The sequence below is a fragment of the Medicago sativa genome, chromosome 7 (genome assembly GCF_051527215.1).
Source record: "Medicago sativa cultivar Bolivia chromosome 7, Bolivia_mono, whole genome shotgun sequence".
NCBI classification, from domain to species: domain Eukaryota; kingdom Viridiplantae; phylum Streptophyta; class Magnoliopsida; order Fabales; family Fabaceae; genus Medicago; species Medicago sativa.
The window spans coordinates 12,821,343-12,838,579 of record NC_140755.1 but is presented as its reverse complement, the minus strand read 5'-3'; the positions used below and the strand labels follow the sequence as shown (position 1 = coordinate 12,838,579).

The 17,237-nt window shown below is 37.3% G+C and overlaps 1 protein-coding gene across 1 annotated transcript; it reads left to right on the top strand.

Annotated features, from left to right (window-relative positions):
- The first annotated feature begins 2,544 nt into the window (after positions 1-2,544).
- LOC146904357 (UDP-glycosyltransferase 83A1-like) lies at positions 2,545-5,415 on the top strand. The gene is made up of 2 exons (XM_085730406.1): positions 2,545-3,294; positions 4,316-5,415. The coding sequence occupies exons 1-2, from the start codon at positions 2,820-2,822 to the stop codon at positions 5,161-5,163; spliced, it is 1,323 nt and encodes a 440-aa protein (XP_085586532.1). The 5' UTR covers positions 2,545-2,819; the 3' UTR covers positions 5,164-5,415.
- The last annotated feature ends 11,822 nt before the right edge of the window (positions 5,416-17,237 follow it).

The window sequence follows — 17,237 nt, the reverse complement described above, 5'->3', positions numbered from 1 at the left end:
AGCAATCTGATTGATGAGTGGCTATCAGCGAATGCTCCTCCTAATAAGTCATGCACGCAATCAGATTCGGCACAAGCTGTTGGAACATTAGTGTGATGTTGGGAGAAAAATTGGAAGATTAAACGCCAAGTAATTATACTTTGATCTAATGTTGTGTGAATTGAAAAAATAGAGTGTGGGGGTCTCACATAAAATAGAACACACGCATTAATAGTGTTTAAATAGTGGTATTTAATTTTAAATACCTGATAATGATGAAAATAATTATTATTATTATTATTATTATTATTATTATTATTATTATTATTATTATTATTATTATTATTATTATTATTATTATTATTATTATTATTATTATTATTATTATTATTCTTTATTCATGGATATCACTTCCCATAATTTTAGGTTATGTTTGTTGTGATAAGACTGAGAATTCAACTGAATTTCATATCTTTCCTTCATTAGTTTGTTTCAGCTAATCTTGTGGGTTTGTTTCTTTTTTAACTTATCCGATTAGTTTGTTATTTGAGCTGATCTGTAAGTTGCTTAATTTTTAAGTTTACTTAATTTTTAAGTTTACTTAATTCTTAAGTTTCTCCAAATTAGTTACAAACTCTCCCTATAAAAGGAGAGCTCACCTAGTTCAAAAATCACACCAAAAAGTTTCATTGAGTTGTCGAGAACTCTTTCTCTCTTCTCCCATTCATGACTTATGTTGACGAGTCTTTCTTCTCTTCATCTCCTTTTTTTGTCCCTTCGAAATTAAGAGTGTTCTTAAGATCATAGTCTCTTTTTGGTTTAATGTCCCTTCGGAATTAAGAATGGTATTAAGTTCATAGTCCCTTCCATATTTTTATGTCCTTCGGAATAAATAATAAAAGATCATAGTCCCTCTTTCAGTATAATGTCCCTTCAAAATTATGAATGATCTTAAAATTCTTCTTCGACTCTCGAAGAAGCTAGAATGGTGTAAAACCATATTTGAGTGATCATAGTATCATAGTTGGAGAAGTTAATAATTAGAATGTTGGTAACACCATATTTGAGTGGTCTCAACACCATAATAGAGTGGTAACAGTACCATATTAAAGTGGTTTCAGTATTAAAAGAATGGTCTTGGTACCATATTGGAGGTGTAATTCTCAAACGGTTTTCTACAGTGCAGTAGTTAATCAAACAGTTTTAGCTGGACTTATTTTATCCTGGGGGCGGCATGGTTGATAGTCTGTCTTGCACAATTTTGGGAAGTGTCACGAAACGTCTTAAAGAGAGCGACCTGGTCGTGACTCAACCTAGTAACAACTTCGGTAGATAATAGAATTTGGAAATCCAAAAACAACACAAGCTATTGTTATTTCTCTGCAAGTTGTTTCCATGAACGAGCAACAGACTAGTCATCCATCAACAAGATCAGATAGGTGGCAGAAACCGCAGCCGGATAGGATAAAATGTAACATTGATGCCTCATTTTCTTCCTTATGGAACAGAACTGGCGTAGGTATATGTGCTTGCTAAAACTATGAGTTTGTCTCTTAAGCATACGATTGAAGTCGGAAAAGCTCTTGGATTGTTTTACATGCTACCGTGGTTAGTAGACATGCAGTTCAACAGTGTGAATTTTGTGGTAGTTTCGAAGATCACAACAGATGCTTCCTACTCAAATTGTCAAGATGTAACAGAGTATGGTACCATTATTTCAGCATGTTAGAAACTTTTTTCCTCACATTTTACAAACTCTAGGGTAGAGTTTAATAGGCGATAAATAAATGTGGTTGCTCATGCCCTTGCAGGTGAGGCCATGTTGTCAGCTAGTCCTACAATTTATTATGATGTCCCAACTCTATCAATACTATTATTATAAATGATATGGTATAAACATCTTTTCCTAAATAAAGATTCGATAGAATAAATTATACTTGTGGGTGCCTTGAAGAAGGAAAGAAAGTAAACCGGAAGAGACGACATGACAGATTTCAGGAGAATCAGACGGCCCCCAAAGAAAGAAATTTACTATTCCAGTTCGACAATCTATTATTGATATGGTTCAACACCGACTTCCAAAAATCCAATCTCCAAACATCCCCACCAATAGTTTAGTGTCATTTCTAAACTATGATACTTTTTATTTTATTTTATTTTATTAGAAAGGTTTCCTCAATTTTCATCCAATATAAATTTATTATTTTGATTTTTTTAAACTCATAAAATATATTATCTTCGTCTCTAATTATAAGACTCGTTTGAATTTTTTTTGGTCCCTTTGTATAAGTTTAATTTGCTATTTCCAACTACATTAATTATTTCTTTACATACTTACCTCTATTTATTTTACATCTTTTTCTCAATCAGCAATAAATAACATGTTAAAAACATAAACTAAATCTCTTTTTTAAAAAATATCTAGTCATATTAGTCAAAAAAAAAAAAGATATTATATAATCATTTGTCGATGAAGTGTTGAATTTGAGTGGTGTCATCAAACTTATACTTCAAATTAAAATGAAATACGTAACCCAATTCCAGTCAAACATTTTAAAATAGTATTAGAGTATTGCTTCAGCCAATGGTTGCTATGCCTTTTCTCAAGAATTTGACATGTTGCAATGATAGTTAATTTCAAAAGTTTGAAAAGTAAGTAGAAATTTCCAACCATGACTTTGATTTGTATATAGTTTTCTAGAGTATGTGTTTATTTAGCCACCACACCACTATAAAATGAATACAAAGTACAAATATTTCACCCAAGAGCCATTCTTCTGTCCTAAAAATATTTTCTATTATTGTCATAATAATATAATATTTTTCCAGCAACTAAGCAAATGGTTATATTGCCTCATTTTCTTGCTATACCATATCCAGTTCAAGGACATGTTAACCCCCTTATGCAATTCTCACAAGTTCTAACCAAACACGGTTGCAAAGTCACATTTTTACATACCGAGTTTAACCATGAACGATTGAAAACCGATGTTTCCGAGCAAGACAAGATACAAGTGGTGACACTTCCAGATGGTTTGGAACCTGAAGATGATAGAAGTGATATAAAGAAAGTTCTTTTATCAATTAAAAGCACCATGCCTCCTAGACTTCCAAAGCTTATAGAAGAAGTTAATGCTCTGAATGTTGACAACAAGGTCAATTGTATTATTGTTACATTTAATATGGGTTGGGCCTTGGAAGTGGGCCACAATTTGGGAATTAAAGGGGCTCTACTTTGTCCTGCTTCTTCCACTACTTTGGCATGTGCTGTCTGCATACCTAAACTTATTGAAGATGGGATTATTGATTCTGAAGGTAATACTTTTTATTGTTTTGGTATAGATTTCACAATTAGAATTCTTGTAATAAAATTCCATAAAGCTAGTTTATTATTCATTGCTTTTGTTGTTATCATAATTTATCATCTTTTTTTTTTATTTATGGAATGAACATTTTACTTTATTTTATTAGACAATTGCTTTTCTGACATTCATAAGTTCCTAATGATACATGAAAAATATCAAATTGCCCCAGCGGTAGTTAACTACCGCTGAAATCATTTCTTCACGGCTTCACCAATTTTTTTTTCCTCATCAATCTGTTGAAGAGCTGTCTCTTTCTCCATGACCAAGCTTTTGTTTTTTGTCTTCATATCCTCCAAATTTTGACAAGTAAATATGTGGGACTTGTTAATTTCCAACCGTTTCCATTCTTTCAGAATATAGAGATTCATGTTCTAATCTTCCATCATATTTTTGTCTCCAATTAATTATTATTCTCTTCTAATAGAAAGAATCCATTTCAGTATTTTGATGTCACTTTTACACTATTTTCATATTGTTGAGGAAAAGAAGATTGATGAGGAAAAGAAGATTACAGATGAACTAAGAAACTGGCAGATGTCTGAGATAGTGGGAGATTGGTGAAGTTGTGAAGAAATGAATTCAGCGGTAGTTAACTACCGCTGGGTCCAGCGGTAGGTAGTTAACTACCGCTGGGAGCAATTTAGTATTTTCCATGTGTCATTAGGAACTTATGAATGTTAGAAAAGCAATTGTCATTTTATTATTGGAAAAAATTAACAAGATAGTTATATCAACTTTTTTGTTTGGTAGAAAGAGAGGGCCACAGCCCAAATAGTTATATCAACTACTGCTACTCTTTGGTCGCAGTGGTAGGCGTACACGTGGCTGAATTGCATAAACAATTGATCATGTTCCATTGTTTGTGATATATTTTTTTATACTCTTTTGTTACTAATTTCTGATGTAACATAATTTCGAGCTCAGGTTGAGATTAACATAAAATACTTAATGATCTCCTTTTCACATTGCAGGAAATCCCATCAAAAAACAAGAAATTCAAATCTCCCCTGATATACCTATGATGAACACAACAAACTTCCCATGGCGCGGCGTAGATAAGATCTTCTTTGATCATTTTGTGCAAGAGATACAAACTATAAATTTTGGAGAATGGTGGCTTTGCAACACTACTTTTGATCTTGAGCCTGGTGTCTTTTCCATATCACCAAAGTTCCTACCAATTGGTCCATTGATGGAAAGTAACAACAACAAAAGTTCATTTTGGCAAGAAGACTCAACTTGCTTAGATTGGTTAGATAAACAAGCACCTCAATCTGTCATATATGTTTCTTTTGGGAGTTTGGTAGTAATGGACCAAAACCAATTTAATGAACTAGCTTTAGGACTTGATCTTCTTGACAAGCCTTTTCTTTGGGTTGTTCGTCCTAGTAATGATAACAAGGTAAACTATGCATACCCTAATGATTTCCATGGAAGTAAAGGTAAAATTGTTAGTTGGGCACCACAAAGTAAAATATTGAATCATCCAGCCATTGCTTGCTTCATAAGTCATTGTGGATGGAATTCTACCATAGAAGGTGTACATGCTGGTGTACGTTTCTTGTGTTGGCCATTTTTAACCGATCAATTTCTCAATAAATCGTATATTTGTTATGTGTGGAAGACTGGACTTGAATTAGAGAAAGATGATAATGGATTTATATCAAGGCAAGAGATAAGGAAGAAGGTGGATCAAGTAGTTGGTGATGATGACATAAAGGCAATGTGTTTGAAAATGAAGAAAGTGACTATTAATAATAAAGAAGAAGGTGGCCAGTCATCACATAATCTCCAAAAGTTTATTAGTTGGGCGAAGTAATGTGTTTATAATCTATTTCTTGTGGTTTTGAACAAGTGGTGTGGTGTGTCTCAGTGTCAGACACACGACATGACATCTATGATTATCTTCAATCATGTCATTTTTTTCAAATTATTATCTGTGTTGGCGTGTTTGTGTTGTGTCCCGTATCTTTGTGTTTCCTTGCTTTATAGGTTGAAAGTATTATCGAACACTATTGTGAACACCATTTTTAATTGGGATTTGAATTTTAATTTGCTTGTGGGAGTCTAACCCGTCCTCTAGACCCAACTTCGTTTGTAGAGTAGTATTCTCCAAAAAAATTACCTTCAAATGCTTTCCTATCTAGAAGATTAATTGATTTGGATGTAATACAATTTGATTTAGAAATTTGCCTCTCTTGAATGAAATCTCGTTGATCCTGAAAAATAGTTTGACTATTACTTTTCCTAGCCTGCTGGATTCTAGCGCATCCCTTTTTTCCTTCAAAAATACCCCTAGTCCGGATTACATAATCCGAACTCCTTTGGGATTATGTAATCCGGACAATTTCGTGGATTTTGGAGCATGAAGATCCTGAAGGATCGTGATGCCAAAGTGCATTGGATGTGTTCGAATTATATAGTCCGAACTGTTTTTACATGTTTCAGATTATATAATCCGGAAGGTGTCAATCACCCCGTAGAAAGTCAACATTTGGAGTGAAAAAGGATGATTCCGGATTATATAATCCGGAAAGTGATTAAACAGTCCAGATTATATAATCTGAACTACATCAGCACAGAGGCACAACCATCTGTTTTGGTCGAGCCTCTGATTTGGCTCATTTAGCCATCTATTTTGGCCTTTGACCATACGTTCAAACAGAAAATTGAATTCATAACATAACAATTAACAACACAACATAATTTTCAAACATTAATCAAACATAAAGATAAAATTATCCAAATGTTACATGCACAAAAATTATCCAAAATATTCAAACATAACATAAAAATAAAATTATCCAAATGCTACAATCATCTAATGACTACACCCATGCCACCCCTGCCCCCTATGGCACCCCTGCAACCCTCAACATTTTGTCTACGGCGGTAAACCTTCCCAACATAAACCTCTCTCAATACTTCCTCCAAATGTTGCCATGCCTCAGACCCTTGATGCACCTCACCACTAGACATAACAACACACACATGGATGTCTCGTGATGGTCTGAATGTACCCAAACTGACGAAGCACCCATTCCGACAGATATCTCACCATGCGATTACCGTACCTGAACCATCCAAAGTAAAGGCTGACCCACTCCAAAGGACATGCCTGACAGTGCTCTCCATATGGGGTCATGACAACGCCCGACAGATCCAGCGCATCTGGTGTAGACAAACCCTCCCGTGGTGCAAAAAGCATGGCACGTGGATGTTGATCATCCCGATGTCCACCCCCATCAAGTGTCACTATCATCTCCCCAAATGGAAGATGGAAGCTCGAAGTCTCCTCGTGCCACCTCCCCGCAAATGCAGAAATTAGGCCGTGGTCAATCTGGTTGTAGCTGATATCCTGAAGCCAAGAAAGACTGGTAGACTCAGTCCATAACACCACCACCGTGCAGCCATGATAGGACTAGTATCGTCATCATGCATCGAATCAATCTTCTTCCCAAAGATTAACAATAGTTCACAATCATTAAAGTATCACATTAATATGTACCTCTCCCTCAGACGCCTTCCTGGCCACATACACATGGTACCTCGTCAGCAGGGTATTGTCGTGTGGGCCACCAGGATAGTCATCAAGAGGCACAGGGTCTGGCTTCACCACACGCTTCCCCCTCTGCCGTCGCCGCTGTTGCTGGCCATCATCCTCATCCTCCTCAGTATCTTCCTCCAACTGCTGTCCATCTGATCGTACTTTGGGTGGTTATACCCTAATTTTGGACCTAAAAATACTAGCTCAATTCTTCTTTTCTTGCATTTCAAGTCATTTGAATTTGTCCTTGATCAATTGCACCTTCCTCTGCATCTTATTTCAATGTTATTTGCAAAATTCATGAAAAAGGGTATTTTAGTCATTTCCTGCATTCAAATTCATTTTAGTCCTTGAAAATTGTTTGTGTCTTTTCATTTGATTTGTATAAGTCCTTGTTTCACTCTCATGTTAAAATCCAATTCAAAAAATTACATTTGAAGTCATTTTGAGTCAGTTTAGCCCCTAGGGGCATTTTAGTCATTTCCTGTGTTAAAATTCTTTTTAATTCCTAATTGTCTCTGAGTCTTTTAATTTGCTTGTATAAACTCTTGCTTTATTTCCCTGTTAAAAAACCGTTTTAAAAATTGCATCTGAGTCATTTTGAGTCGTTTTAGTCCCTAGGGGCATTTTGGTCATTTCACACAAAATTTTGGCAGAGAGGTATTTTAAAATACTTCATTTTGTAATTGTTTCATTTTAGTCATTTTGTTGATTTTATTCTTAGTTTCACTTTACGTTAATTTTCAAATTACTCTTTTAATTCAATTTTAGTTAATTTTTACATTTTAGTCCTTTGAGTTTTGTTATTTGCATTTTGGTCCATTTTTAGTCCAACTAACTTTTCAGGTGCCACATGTCTCTATCCTATTGGTCTAAGGCCAATGAGCTCACCTATATAATGGGTCCCATGGGTCAAGGTCAACACACACTAATCATTTTTCACAAATACACAAAAATCACAAAAATCAATTTTTCTTTCCCTCTTTCTTCTCCAAAACCGCAACCACCTTCATCACCACCATAACCAACTTTTTCCACCACCTCTAACCTCCATAACAAACTCTTTCCACCACCTCTAACCACCCTAACAATCTTCTTCCACCACAACCTCATCTCTAATCTCTCTCCAACCACCACAATCTTCTTCCTCCATCATCATCATCAACAACATCCACCATTAAAATTCACCACAAAACCTCCATAACCACCACAATCTTCATCTCTAACAAACTTCAACCACCACAATCTTCATCTCTAACAAACTTCAACCACCACAATTAACCTTCAACTCCACAAAAATCACATCCATAAATGATGTAAGATTTTTCCTACATGTCATATAACTATGTACACGTGAGTATATATAGGATCGTTTCCACAGGGAGTTACGTTTATTATAAGCATTTTCGCAATAGTTCACATTAAGGGTTTGGATATAATTTGTTTGTTTGTAACACTATATCCATAGATTACAAAAGTAAAAACGAGAGGGTATCGAACTATTTCGCTTGCGGTATAAGATAACGAGCAAGCATAACAGCAGCAATCTCTCAATCGATTAACAAATTCTAGCTTTATAACCAATATTATTACAATCATTTCTACAATATCCTTCGTGTCCAAAGCGACATCGTTATTTCCAAGTTAGCGTTTAAACATTCGTGTCCAAATTCCTTAAACGATAACAAAGTCGATCGGATAACTTAATCGACCGTGTCCAGCCTGATTAAGTATCCGAAAGCATTAAAAGCTTGATTAAAAGTAATTATCAAAGGTTTTCAAACTTGTCAAGAGTGATATAACATAAGATAGATTGTTATTCTAGTTCTAGATTCAAGAGTTTGTGTCCAAATCATCTTGAATCTCTTTGAAAGCATTAAAAGCAAGAATAACAACAATATTGAATCATTAAGCTAGAACCTTATATATTAAAAGATCAAAAGATTACATAATAGCTTGATAGTTACCTCAATACTACAAAGAAGATGTTAGTTACATATAGACATGTAAACTAATGCAAGGAATGAAGGAAAGATGAAGATTCCATGCCAAGATCCTTGATGTCTCAATGAATCTAGGGTTGAATCTACTCCTTAATCACTTGCTTTGTGTTTCTCTCTATGAAATAGCTCTAACCTCTCTCTAGAAATGTATAAAATGTTTCAATGGAATAGTGAATACCTAAAAGAGAGGTAAAAATGCTATTTAAATGGCCTGTGTTTTTGCACCTGCGCTAATAGCGCAACTCACGCTAATAGCGTGGTAAGGCGGCCTATAATCTGGCCAATAGGAGTGTGCCACGTTGGCCTTGCCCTGCTGCTACGCTCCAGCCACGCCATTAGCGTAGCTCTCTGGAGTATTTACGCTAATAGCGTAGATTACGCCAATAGCGTAGTTCTTCATGGTCTGCTACGCTCCAGGTACGCATATGGCGTAGCTCTCTGGACAAAGTACGCTAATAGCTCAGTATACGCTAATAGCGTAGTCTTCAAGAGTGCTCCAGATCCTACGCCCCAGGTACGCTAATGGCGTATCTCTCTGACCTTGGCCATTTCTTCATCACGCTAATAGCGTAGGACACGCTAATAGCGTGGGACCTTGAACTTTGACGTTTCTTGCTCCTTGCTTGTATTTTCCTGCACAAAAAGGTAGAATAAGGCTCAAAAGCATAAATGACATATTTACACAATAATTGGAGTTTTCCATAAAGAATCTTGCAAAACAAGTCACTAAAATGCCTAAACTCCCATATGAAATATATCACTTTTAAACACTTATCAAACTCTCCCCAACTTGGCTTTTTGTTTGTCCTCAAACAAATCAATTAAAAAGGAAACTAACAAGGCTTTGGACAAGGTTTTCAACATGTTGTCAAACAATTCAAAACAAAAATAAACAATGGTGATTCAAATATGATTGCGTGGACAAGCATGAAGTCCTCCGCTACTCTAGGTTCAAACTAAGAATGCGAAAAATGTCCTAAGCACAAACTATACATCATAAACTTCAAAACATAAACATATCTATCTATGAACCACACCTAACACACTTCTTTGAAAGTAAATGCAATATAATGATAACAATGAATGAGGTAATGAACACACATCCAACAATCATGCTAACATCCTATTTAAGTTAGGTGTCCATCCAAATATCGTCTCAAAAAGCATAAAAGCATGGATCAAAAGGTCTTGCAAGGGTTATAACTTGGCCGGGCTACAAAAGAAATGTCATATGTGGGGCAATTGATCAGAAAGCCTATCAAAGAGGAACATTTATTTGTATCACAACTTGAAATCCATATACTTCCCTACCAAGAATTACAACCTTTGGTGATTAACAATCAAACTTATAACCTTGACAACTTATTCTATTTTTGATTTTTCTCTATCTTTTTCTTCTTTTTCTTTTCTTTTCTTTTCTTTTTTCAAATGTACAACTTTTTCTTTGATTCAATGTTGTCAGGTTATTTTACAACTTCACCAGAACTTAACATATAATGCCTCCTTTTTCTCCCCAACTTGAATACAACAAAACTCTAATTGAATGTTCCCCTATCCTAAGGCAAGGGACAAAGTACAAAAAGGTTAAGGGTTCAACAAAGTAACATTATCAAAGTCCTATAAGATTCAACCATGAACTGGATTTTTGAAAAATTTCAGGCAAATTCAACAAGCATTGTGCTTATGAATATTGACAGTTCATGTTTGAGGACTTGATTCATTTGGCTCAGATTGGGGTATCAGATACTCACTCTTCTCACAGGTAGGCTTTATGTGGTCAAGTAGGTTACTCTCGATTCAAAAAGTGCCTTGATCCTTTCCATGCTTTCAAACAGTTCAAAATAATTATCAGATTTAACATAACTAAAACAAGTTAGACGGTGATTATCGGTCTCCAGCATATATACAACAGATTGAAGCTACCTCACATTTATGCTAAGTACTAAGTGGTTCAAAGATATTTATGTTTATGAAAAGACTTAAATGATATATATTTTATGCAAAGTACAAGTTTCAAATTCTTATTAAAAACCTAGAATAACAGGAAACCAATACCTTAGCCTTACGCTTTCTCACAAGTAATATCATTATCACTCACCTGCTTTTGCTCAAACATGGCTCCATGGAGCACTTTAAAATTTATTGTTCATGAGCAATTTTCTTTTGAGAGACACAAGCAAGATGCAAACAAAAATTTCATCCAAAGCATAAGTTATTAAACCAAAAAGCTAAGTTATTAAACCAAATATAAAGTAACAAAGTAACAAATCAAGCATTAAAACCACAGTGCTTGAAGAGTACAAAATACAACCAAATAAACAACTGTTCCAACATGAAAATAAAAACAAAGAGTTAGAAAGCAAAAAGAAAAACATCACTAAAAACCCAAAATATCACTGATCATCCTCTCCAGCATCATCCATATCAAGATCCTGGTACACATCATCATCACCCACAACTCCAGCATCATCAGGTGTCGCCTCATCATCAACAGCATCAGCCACCCCCACATAAGGACTTGGCCTGCCCTCAGGCCAATGAACATAGCTCTGGTACTGGTCAGGTGTCATCACCGGGTAATCAGCATTTCCCGGATACATGTGAGCATTGTAGAGGTCCTGGTGTATGCCCATGTTGCTCCTCCAAATTGCCTCATTCTAATCCATTAAGAATCTATTCTGGTCCCTCACGTACTGGTTATGCATCTGCTGCTCCAGCATAAAGGTCTGCAAACCAGAAAAGTCAAAAGAACCAGCACCCTCAGATGGGCCACCTTCATCATCCGAGAAATGGTATTGGGCTGCCCTCTGCTCTGATTTCTCCCAGGTGCGAATAGAAGTGTCAGTAATGACCCCTTCAATATCTTCATCAAAGGGTCCAGTAATGGCCACTCCATTGGCCTTAAGCAATCCCATAATCAAACCCGGGTAGAACAATGCCACCTTCTTAGCACCTGTGGCAACTTTTAAAGCCACAGCCTTCATCTCATTGGCTATGATGCGAGCAATATCAACAGGCACTTCTTTCATAATGCACCAGATGAGCGGCAGAACGGCTTTTGGGGCATCGGATGTATGGGCTCTAGGAAGGGCATTGTGGACAAGGAATTGGAAAACTAAGCGGGCAGTAGCGGTCATCTCCTTGGTTAGTGCATGCCTAATCTCTCCCTTGTCATTCTTTACAAAGAGCCTACCCTTGTTCATGATATCACGCTCAATTTGCTGAAATTTCCAATTTCCTTGAGCGTTTCTCTTAGCATAGGTACGCAAGGTGGGCATTGTGGGGTCAGGTGATGGCTCAAGGTTTAAGGCATTTTCAAGGAAATCATTGATTGCATCCCTATCAAATGGGATTTGCTTTCCTCGGACATAGGAAGTCCAAGAGAAAGTCTCAGCAAGGGTAGTGGGTGAGGCATCAGGGACAGCATTACAATAGAACTCCCTGATTAGGTCGGTGTTAATCTCAGTTGCGGGCACAAGGAGTTTGGTCCATTTGCGACCAGTAAAAATATGGAGCATATCAGCATGCTCACCACTAGGGTGAATGTCAAAGGTTTTCTCGTGCCAGGTTTTGTACTGTGCCATCTTCTTAAACCTGGCAGAGTGGGCAGGGGTGGGGAAACGGTTTGGGATTGCAGGTGCAGCAGAGGTAGAGGCACCTTTGCCTCTAGAACGTTTAGTCCCGGTAGTTTTTTCAACATTTTTCGGTGCCATCTGTAACAAAACCAGGAAACACCAACATATTGCATAGAAAATATTAGCACAAAGTAGAATTGGTTATTTAAAAACATCAAAAAATTTTAAAATCTGGGCAAGTATGAAGATCTACGCTATTAGCGTAGATTTCGCTATTAGCGTAGTTCTTCGTACCTGCAATTTTCAAATTTTCAAAATCTTTGTTCCTGCAATTTCACAACACCAACCAGCAAGTTTCAACCCTAGGTTTCATCCTATGTCTCTAAAACACAATAGAATCATGAAAAGGAATCAGAATCACAACATTGGCACACAAATCATTCAAAACCCTTATTTTTCAAATTTACAAAATGGGTCAAAATCAAAAGATGAATGTTTGTTGCATGTCGGTTATGATTATTGTTCCTTTTCCAACTATTATCAATGAAGAACAATCTCTATTCACAAATCAAAACTCTAACCCTAACCTAACCATCTCTAATCATGTCAAAAACATGGATTTTTTTCAAATTTAAGAACAAAGATAGGAAGAGAAAATCAAACCTTGTTAATGCAGAGAGAAGCAACACAAATGCAAGAAGAAATGATACAAAAATGGATGCTTGAAACCAAATGAAAAGTGGGTTTGATTTCTAGGGTTAGTGAGTGGGAGAGAAGTTTATGTGTGTGGTTATGAGAAAATGAACAAATGAAACCGTAAAGAAGGAAAAATGAGGGGTTGTGGGAAGTTAAGGGGAGTTAATCCCCTGGGCCCACAAAAATTTTTTCTCCCACGACAAAATCACGCTAATAGCGTGGCTCTCTGGAGCTATCACGCTAATAGCGAAAAATACGCTAATAGCGTGAAGCTTCAGGATCATTTTTTTTCAAAGTTTTTCATTTCTGCTTGTAAATGTATATGTACTACTACTATATGCAATAAACATAAAAATACTTACAAAACTGGGTGTGCCTCCCAGCAAGAGCTTGTTTTACGTCCTTAGCTTGACGCATTTTGAAGAAATCATGGCTCGATTAGTGAAATCGTCGTCAAACACCGATCAATTTCACCACCGAAGTAGGGCTTAAGCCTTTGCCCATTAACAGTCCAGTTGGCTTTGGTGACTGGGTCCTCAAGTTCAACAGCTCCGTACGGTTTGACCTCTTTAACCATGAAAGGTCCGGACCACTTAGACTTCAATTTGCCTGGAAACAACCTCAGTCTTGAATTGAAAAGTAATACCATTTGTCCCGGCATGAATTGTCTCAGAATGATCTTCTTGTCATGATACTTCTTGGTCCTTTCTTTGTAGAGCTTTGAAGATTCATAAGCTTGATTTCGTAATTCTTCAAGCTCATGCATTTGAACTTTTCTTCTTTCACCGGCCTTCTCTTGATCAAAGTTTAGGAACTTCAATGCCCAAAATGCTTTATGTTCGAGCTCGACCGGTAAGTGACAAGATTTGCCATAGACCATTTGGAAAGGAGTGAGGCCTATAGGAGACTTGTATGCAGTCCTATATGCCCACAAAGCTTCATCAAGTTTAGCCGACCAATCCTTCCGAGATGTAGAAACCGTCTTCTCAAGTATGCGTTTGACCTCCCGGTTAGAAACTTCGGCTTGTCCATTCGTTTGCGGATGATACGGTGATGCTACTTTGTGCTTGACTCCATAATGATCTAGGGCCTTGGCAAGTTATGTGTTGCAAAAGTGTGACCCTCCATCACTAATGAGAACTCTTGGTGTACCAAACGGGGTGAAAATATTCTTTTTTAGGAACTTCACTACCGTCTTGCTATCGGCTTTAGGTGATGCTACGGCTTCCACCCACTTTGAAACATAATCAACAGCTACCAGGATGTACTCATTTGAATATGATGAAGGAAAAGGGCCAACAAAATCTATACCCCAACAATCAAACACTTCCACTTCAAGGATGAGTTGTAGAGGCATCTCATTTCTTTTTGACATTGATCCGGTTCTTTGGCATTCATCACAATACTTGCAATGTAAATTGGCATCTTTGAATAAAGTTGGCCAATAGAACCCGGATTGAAGTACCTTTGCGGCTGTTCTCTCCCCGTTGAAGTGACCTCCATAGGGCGAATTATGACATTGCCATAGGATCTTCTTCGCCTCTTCATCATCCACACACCTACGCAAGAGATTGTCCGCTCCAATTTTGAACAAATAAGGCTCATCCCACACAAAGTGGTTAGCATCATGAAGGAACTTCTTGCGTTGTTGCCATTCAAAATCTTCCGGAATGAACCCGGTTGCTTTGTAGTTCACCATGTCGGCAAACCACGGTCTCACATTGATTGCTAGCAACCGTTCATCTGGAAATTCTTCACGAACCTCCGGTTCATTCTTGGTTACCTCATTGTTTGTCAACCTTGAAAGGTGATCAGCTACAAGATTCTCCGTGCCTTTCTTATCTTTGATCTCTAAGTCAAACTCTTAAAGCAACAACATCCAACGGATGAGCCTTGGCTTTGAGTCGGACTTAGTAAGGAGATACTTGATAGCTGCATGGTCAGTATAAACAACAATTTTGGAACCTACAAAGTTAGAACGAAATTTCTCCATTGCATAAACTATTGCAAGTAACTCTTTTTCAGTTGTGGCATAATTGATTTGTGCCTCATTTAAAACCTTACTTGCATAGTGAATAGCATGAAAAATTTTGTCCTTACGTTGACCCAATACCGCACCAACAGCATAATCACTTGCATCGCACATTAATTCAAAATTTAAATCCCAATTAGGAGCAATGATTATTGGTGCGGTGGTCAACTTTTCTTTTAAAGATTCAAATGCATCAAGACATTCATTATCAAAAACAAAAGACTTATCTTTGTTGAGCAAGTTGCTCATAGGCTTTGCGATCTTTGAGAAGTCTTTGATGAACCTCCGGTAGAACCCGGCATGACCAAGAAAACTCCGAACACCTTTGACATTCACCGGTGGTGGAAGCTTTCCTATGACATCGACCTTTGCTTGGTCTACCTCAATACCCTTAGCAGAAATCTTATGACCAAGGACAATACCCTCGGTAACCATGAAGTGACATTTCTCCCAATTGAGCACCAATCTAGTTTCAATACACCGCTTCAGCACGGTATCCAAGCTATTCAAACACATATCAAATGACGAACCGAAAACCGAGAAATCATCCATGAACACCTCCATGCATTTACCAATAAGTTTGGAGAAGATTGCTTGAACACACCGTTGAAAAGTTGCGGGTGCATTACACAAGCCAAATGGCATTCTTCGATAAGCAAAAATACCAAAGGGGCAAGTGAAAGCCGTCTTCTCGTGATCATCTGGGTTTATGGCGATTTGATTGTAACCGGAGTAACCATCTAGGAAGCAATAAAAGGATTGACCGGAGAGTCTTTCAAGCATTTGATCCATGAAGGGCAAGGGGAAGTGATCCTTCCTTGTTGCTTGATTGAGTCTTCTATAATCTATACACATTCTCCATCCGGTGACGGTCCTAGTTGGGATCAACAAATCTTTATCATTAGTGATCACCGTCATTCCTCCTTTCTTGGGAACTACTTGAACCGGGCTTACCCAAGCACTATCCGAGATAGGATAGATCATGCCGGCTTCAAGTAACTTCACTACTTCCTTTCGCACCACCTCTTTCATGTTTGGATTTAAGCGGCGTTGTGGTTGTGCTACCGGCTTGAAGTTTTCTTCCATCATAATCTTGTGCATACAATAAGATGGACTTATCCCTTTCAAGTCGGATAATTTCCACCCTATTGCTTCCTTGTTGGCCTTGAGAACCTCTAACAACTTTGTTTCTTCATCGATGGACAAGGAGCTACTAATGATCACCGGTTTTGTACCATCTTTCTCAAGAAAAACATATTTCAAATTAGATGGTAAAACATTTAATTCTACCTTGGTGTCATCAACTTACGCTTCTTCCTTGGATTCTTCTTTCAAATCTTCAAGTATAGCTTGATTAGGAAGAACCTCCTTCAAGGAATCTAGCTCCTTCAAACACTCTTCAATGGCACTTGCTTCGTCTTCATCAATAGCATTGAGTGCGTCCACAAAAGCACTCTCAAGGGGTGTTCTATTGTGCATTTGCTTCCGAGTAGTCAAGATGACTTCTTCGGTTGCATCCATTTTGAAACACGCACCCTTGTCTTTCAAGTACTTCAAAGCTTCTCGGATGTTGAAGGTAACCTCTTCATCATTTACCTTGACCTTCATGATATTATCATCAAGATCAATCATCATCCGAGCCGTTTGCATGAAATTCCTTCCCATTAAGATAGGCACATACTCATCTTCTTCGACATCCATGACATCCATAACCACAAAGTCAGCCGGAAAAATAAATTTGTCCACTTTTACAAGAACATCTTCGGCCATACCTAGTGGTTTTGCAAAGGATTTGTCGGCCAATTGCAACATCATCCTAGTCCGCTTTATACAAAGGTCACCAACTCTTTTGGCAACGGACAAAAGCATGAGATTGATGCTTGATCCAAGATCAAGTAGTGCTTTACCTACATGTGTTGTGCCAATAGCTACCGGTAGAGTGACTCTTCCCGGATCTTGCTCTTTCTTTGGCATCGTTCTTTGAATAATAGCACTACAATTGGCATCAATTTGGATCGTCTCTTCATCGTTGATTCTTCT

What these genes read in the sequence shown, in the direction of transcription:
- LOC146904357 (XM_085730406.1), top strand. Translation starts at nt 2,820, where the DNA reads ATGGTTATATTGCCTCATTTTCTTGCTATACCATATCCAGTTCAAGGA. An exon ending in TGGGATTATTGATTCTGAAG is followed by an intron (nt 3,295 to 4,315) that starts GTAATACTTTTT and finishes TTCACATTGCAG; the next exon opens with GAAATCCCATCAAAAAACAA.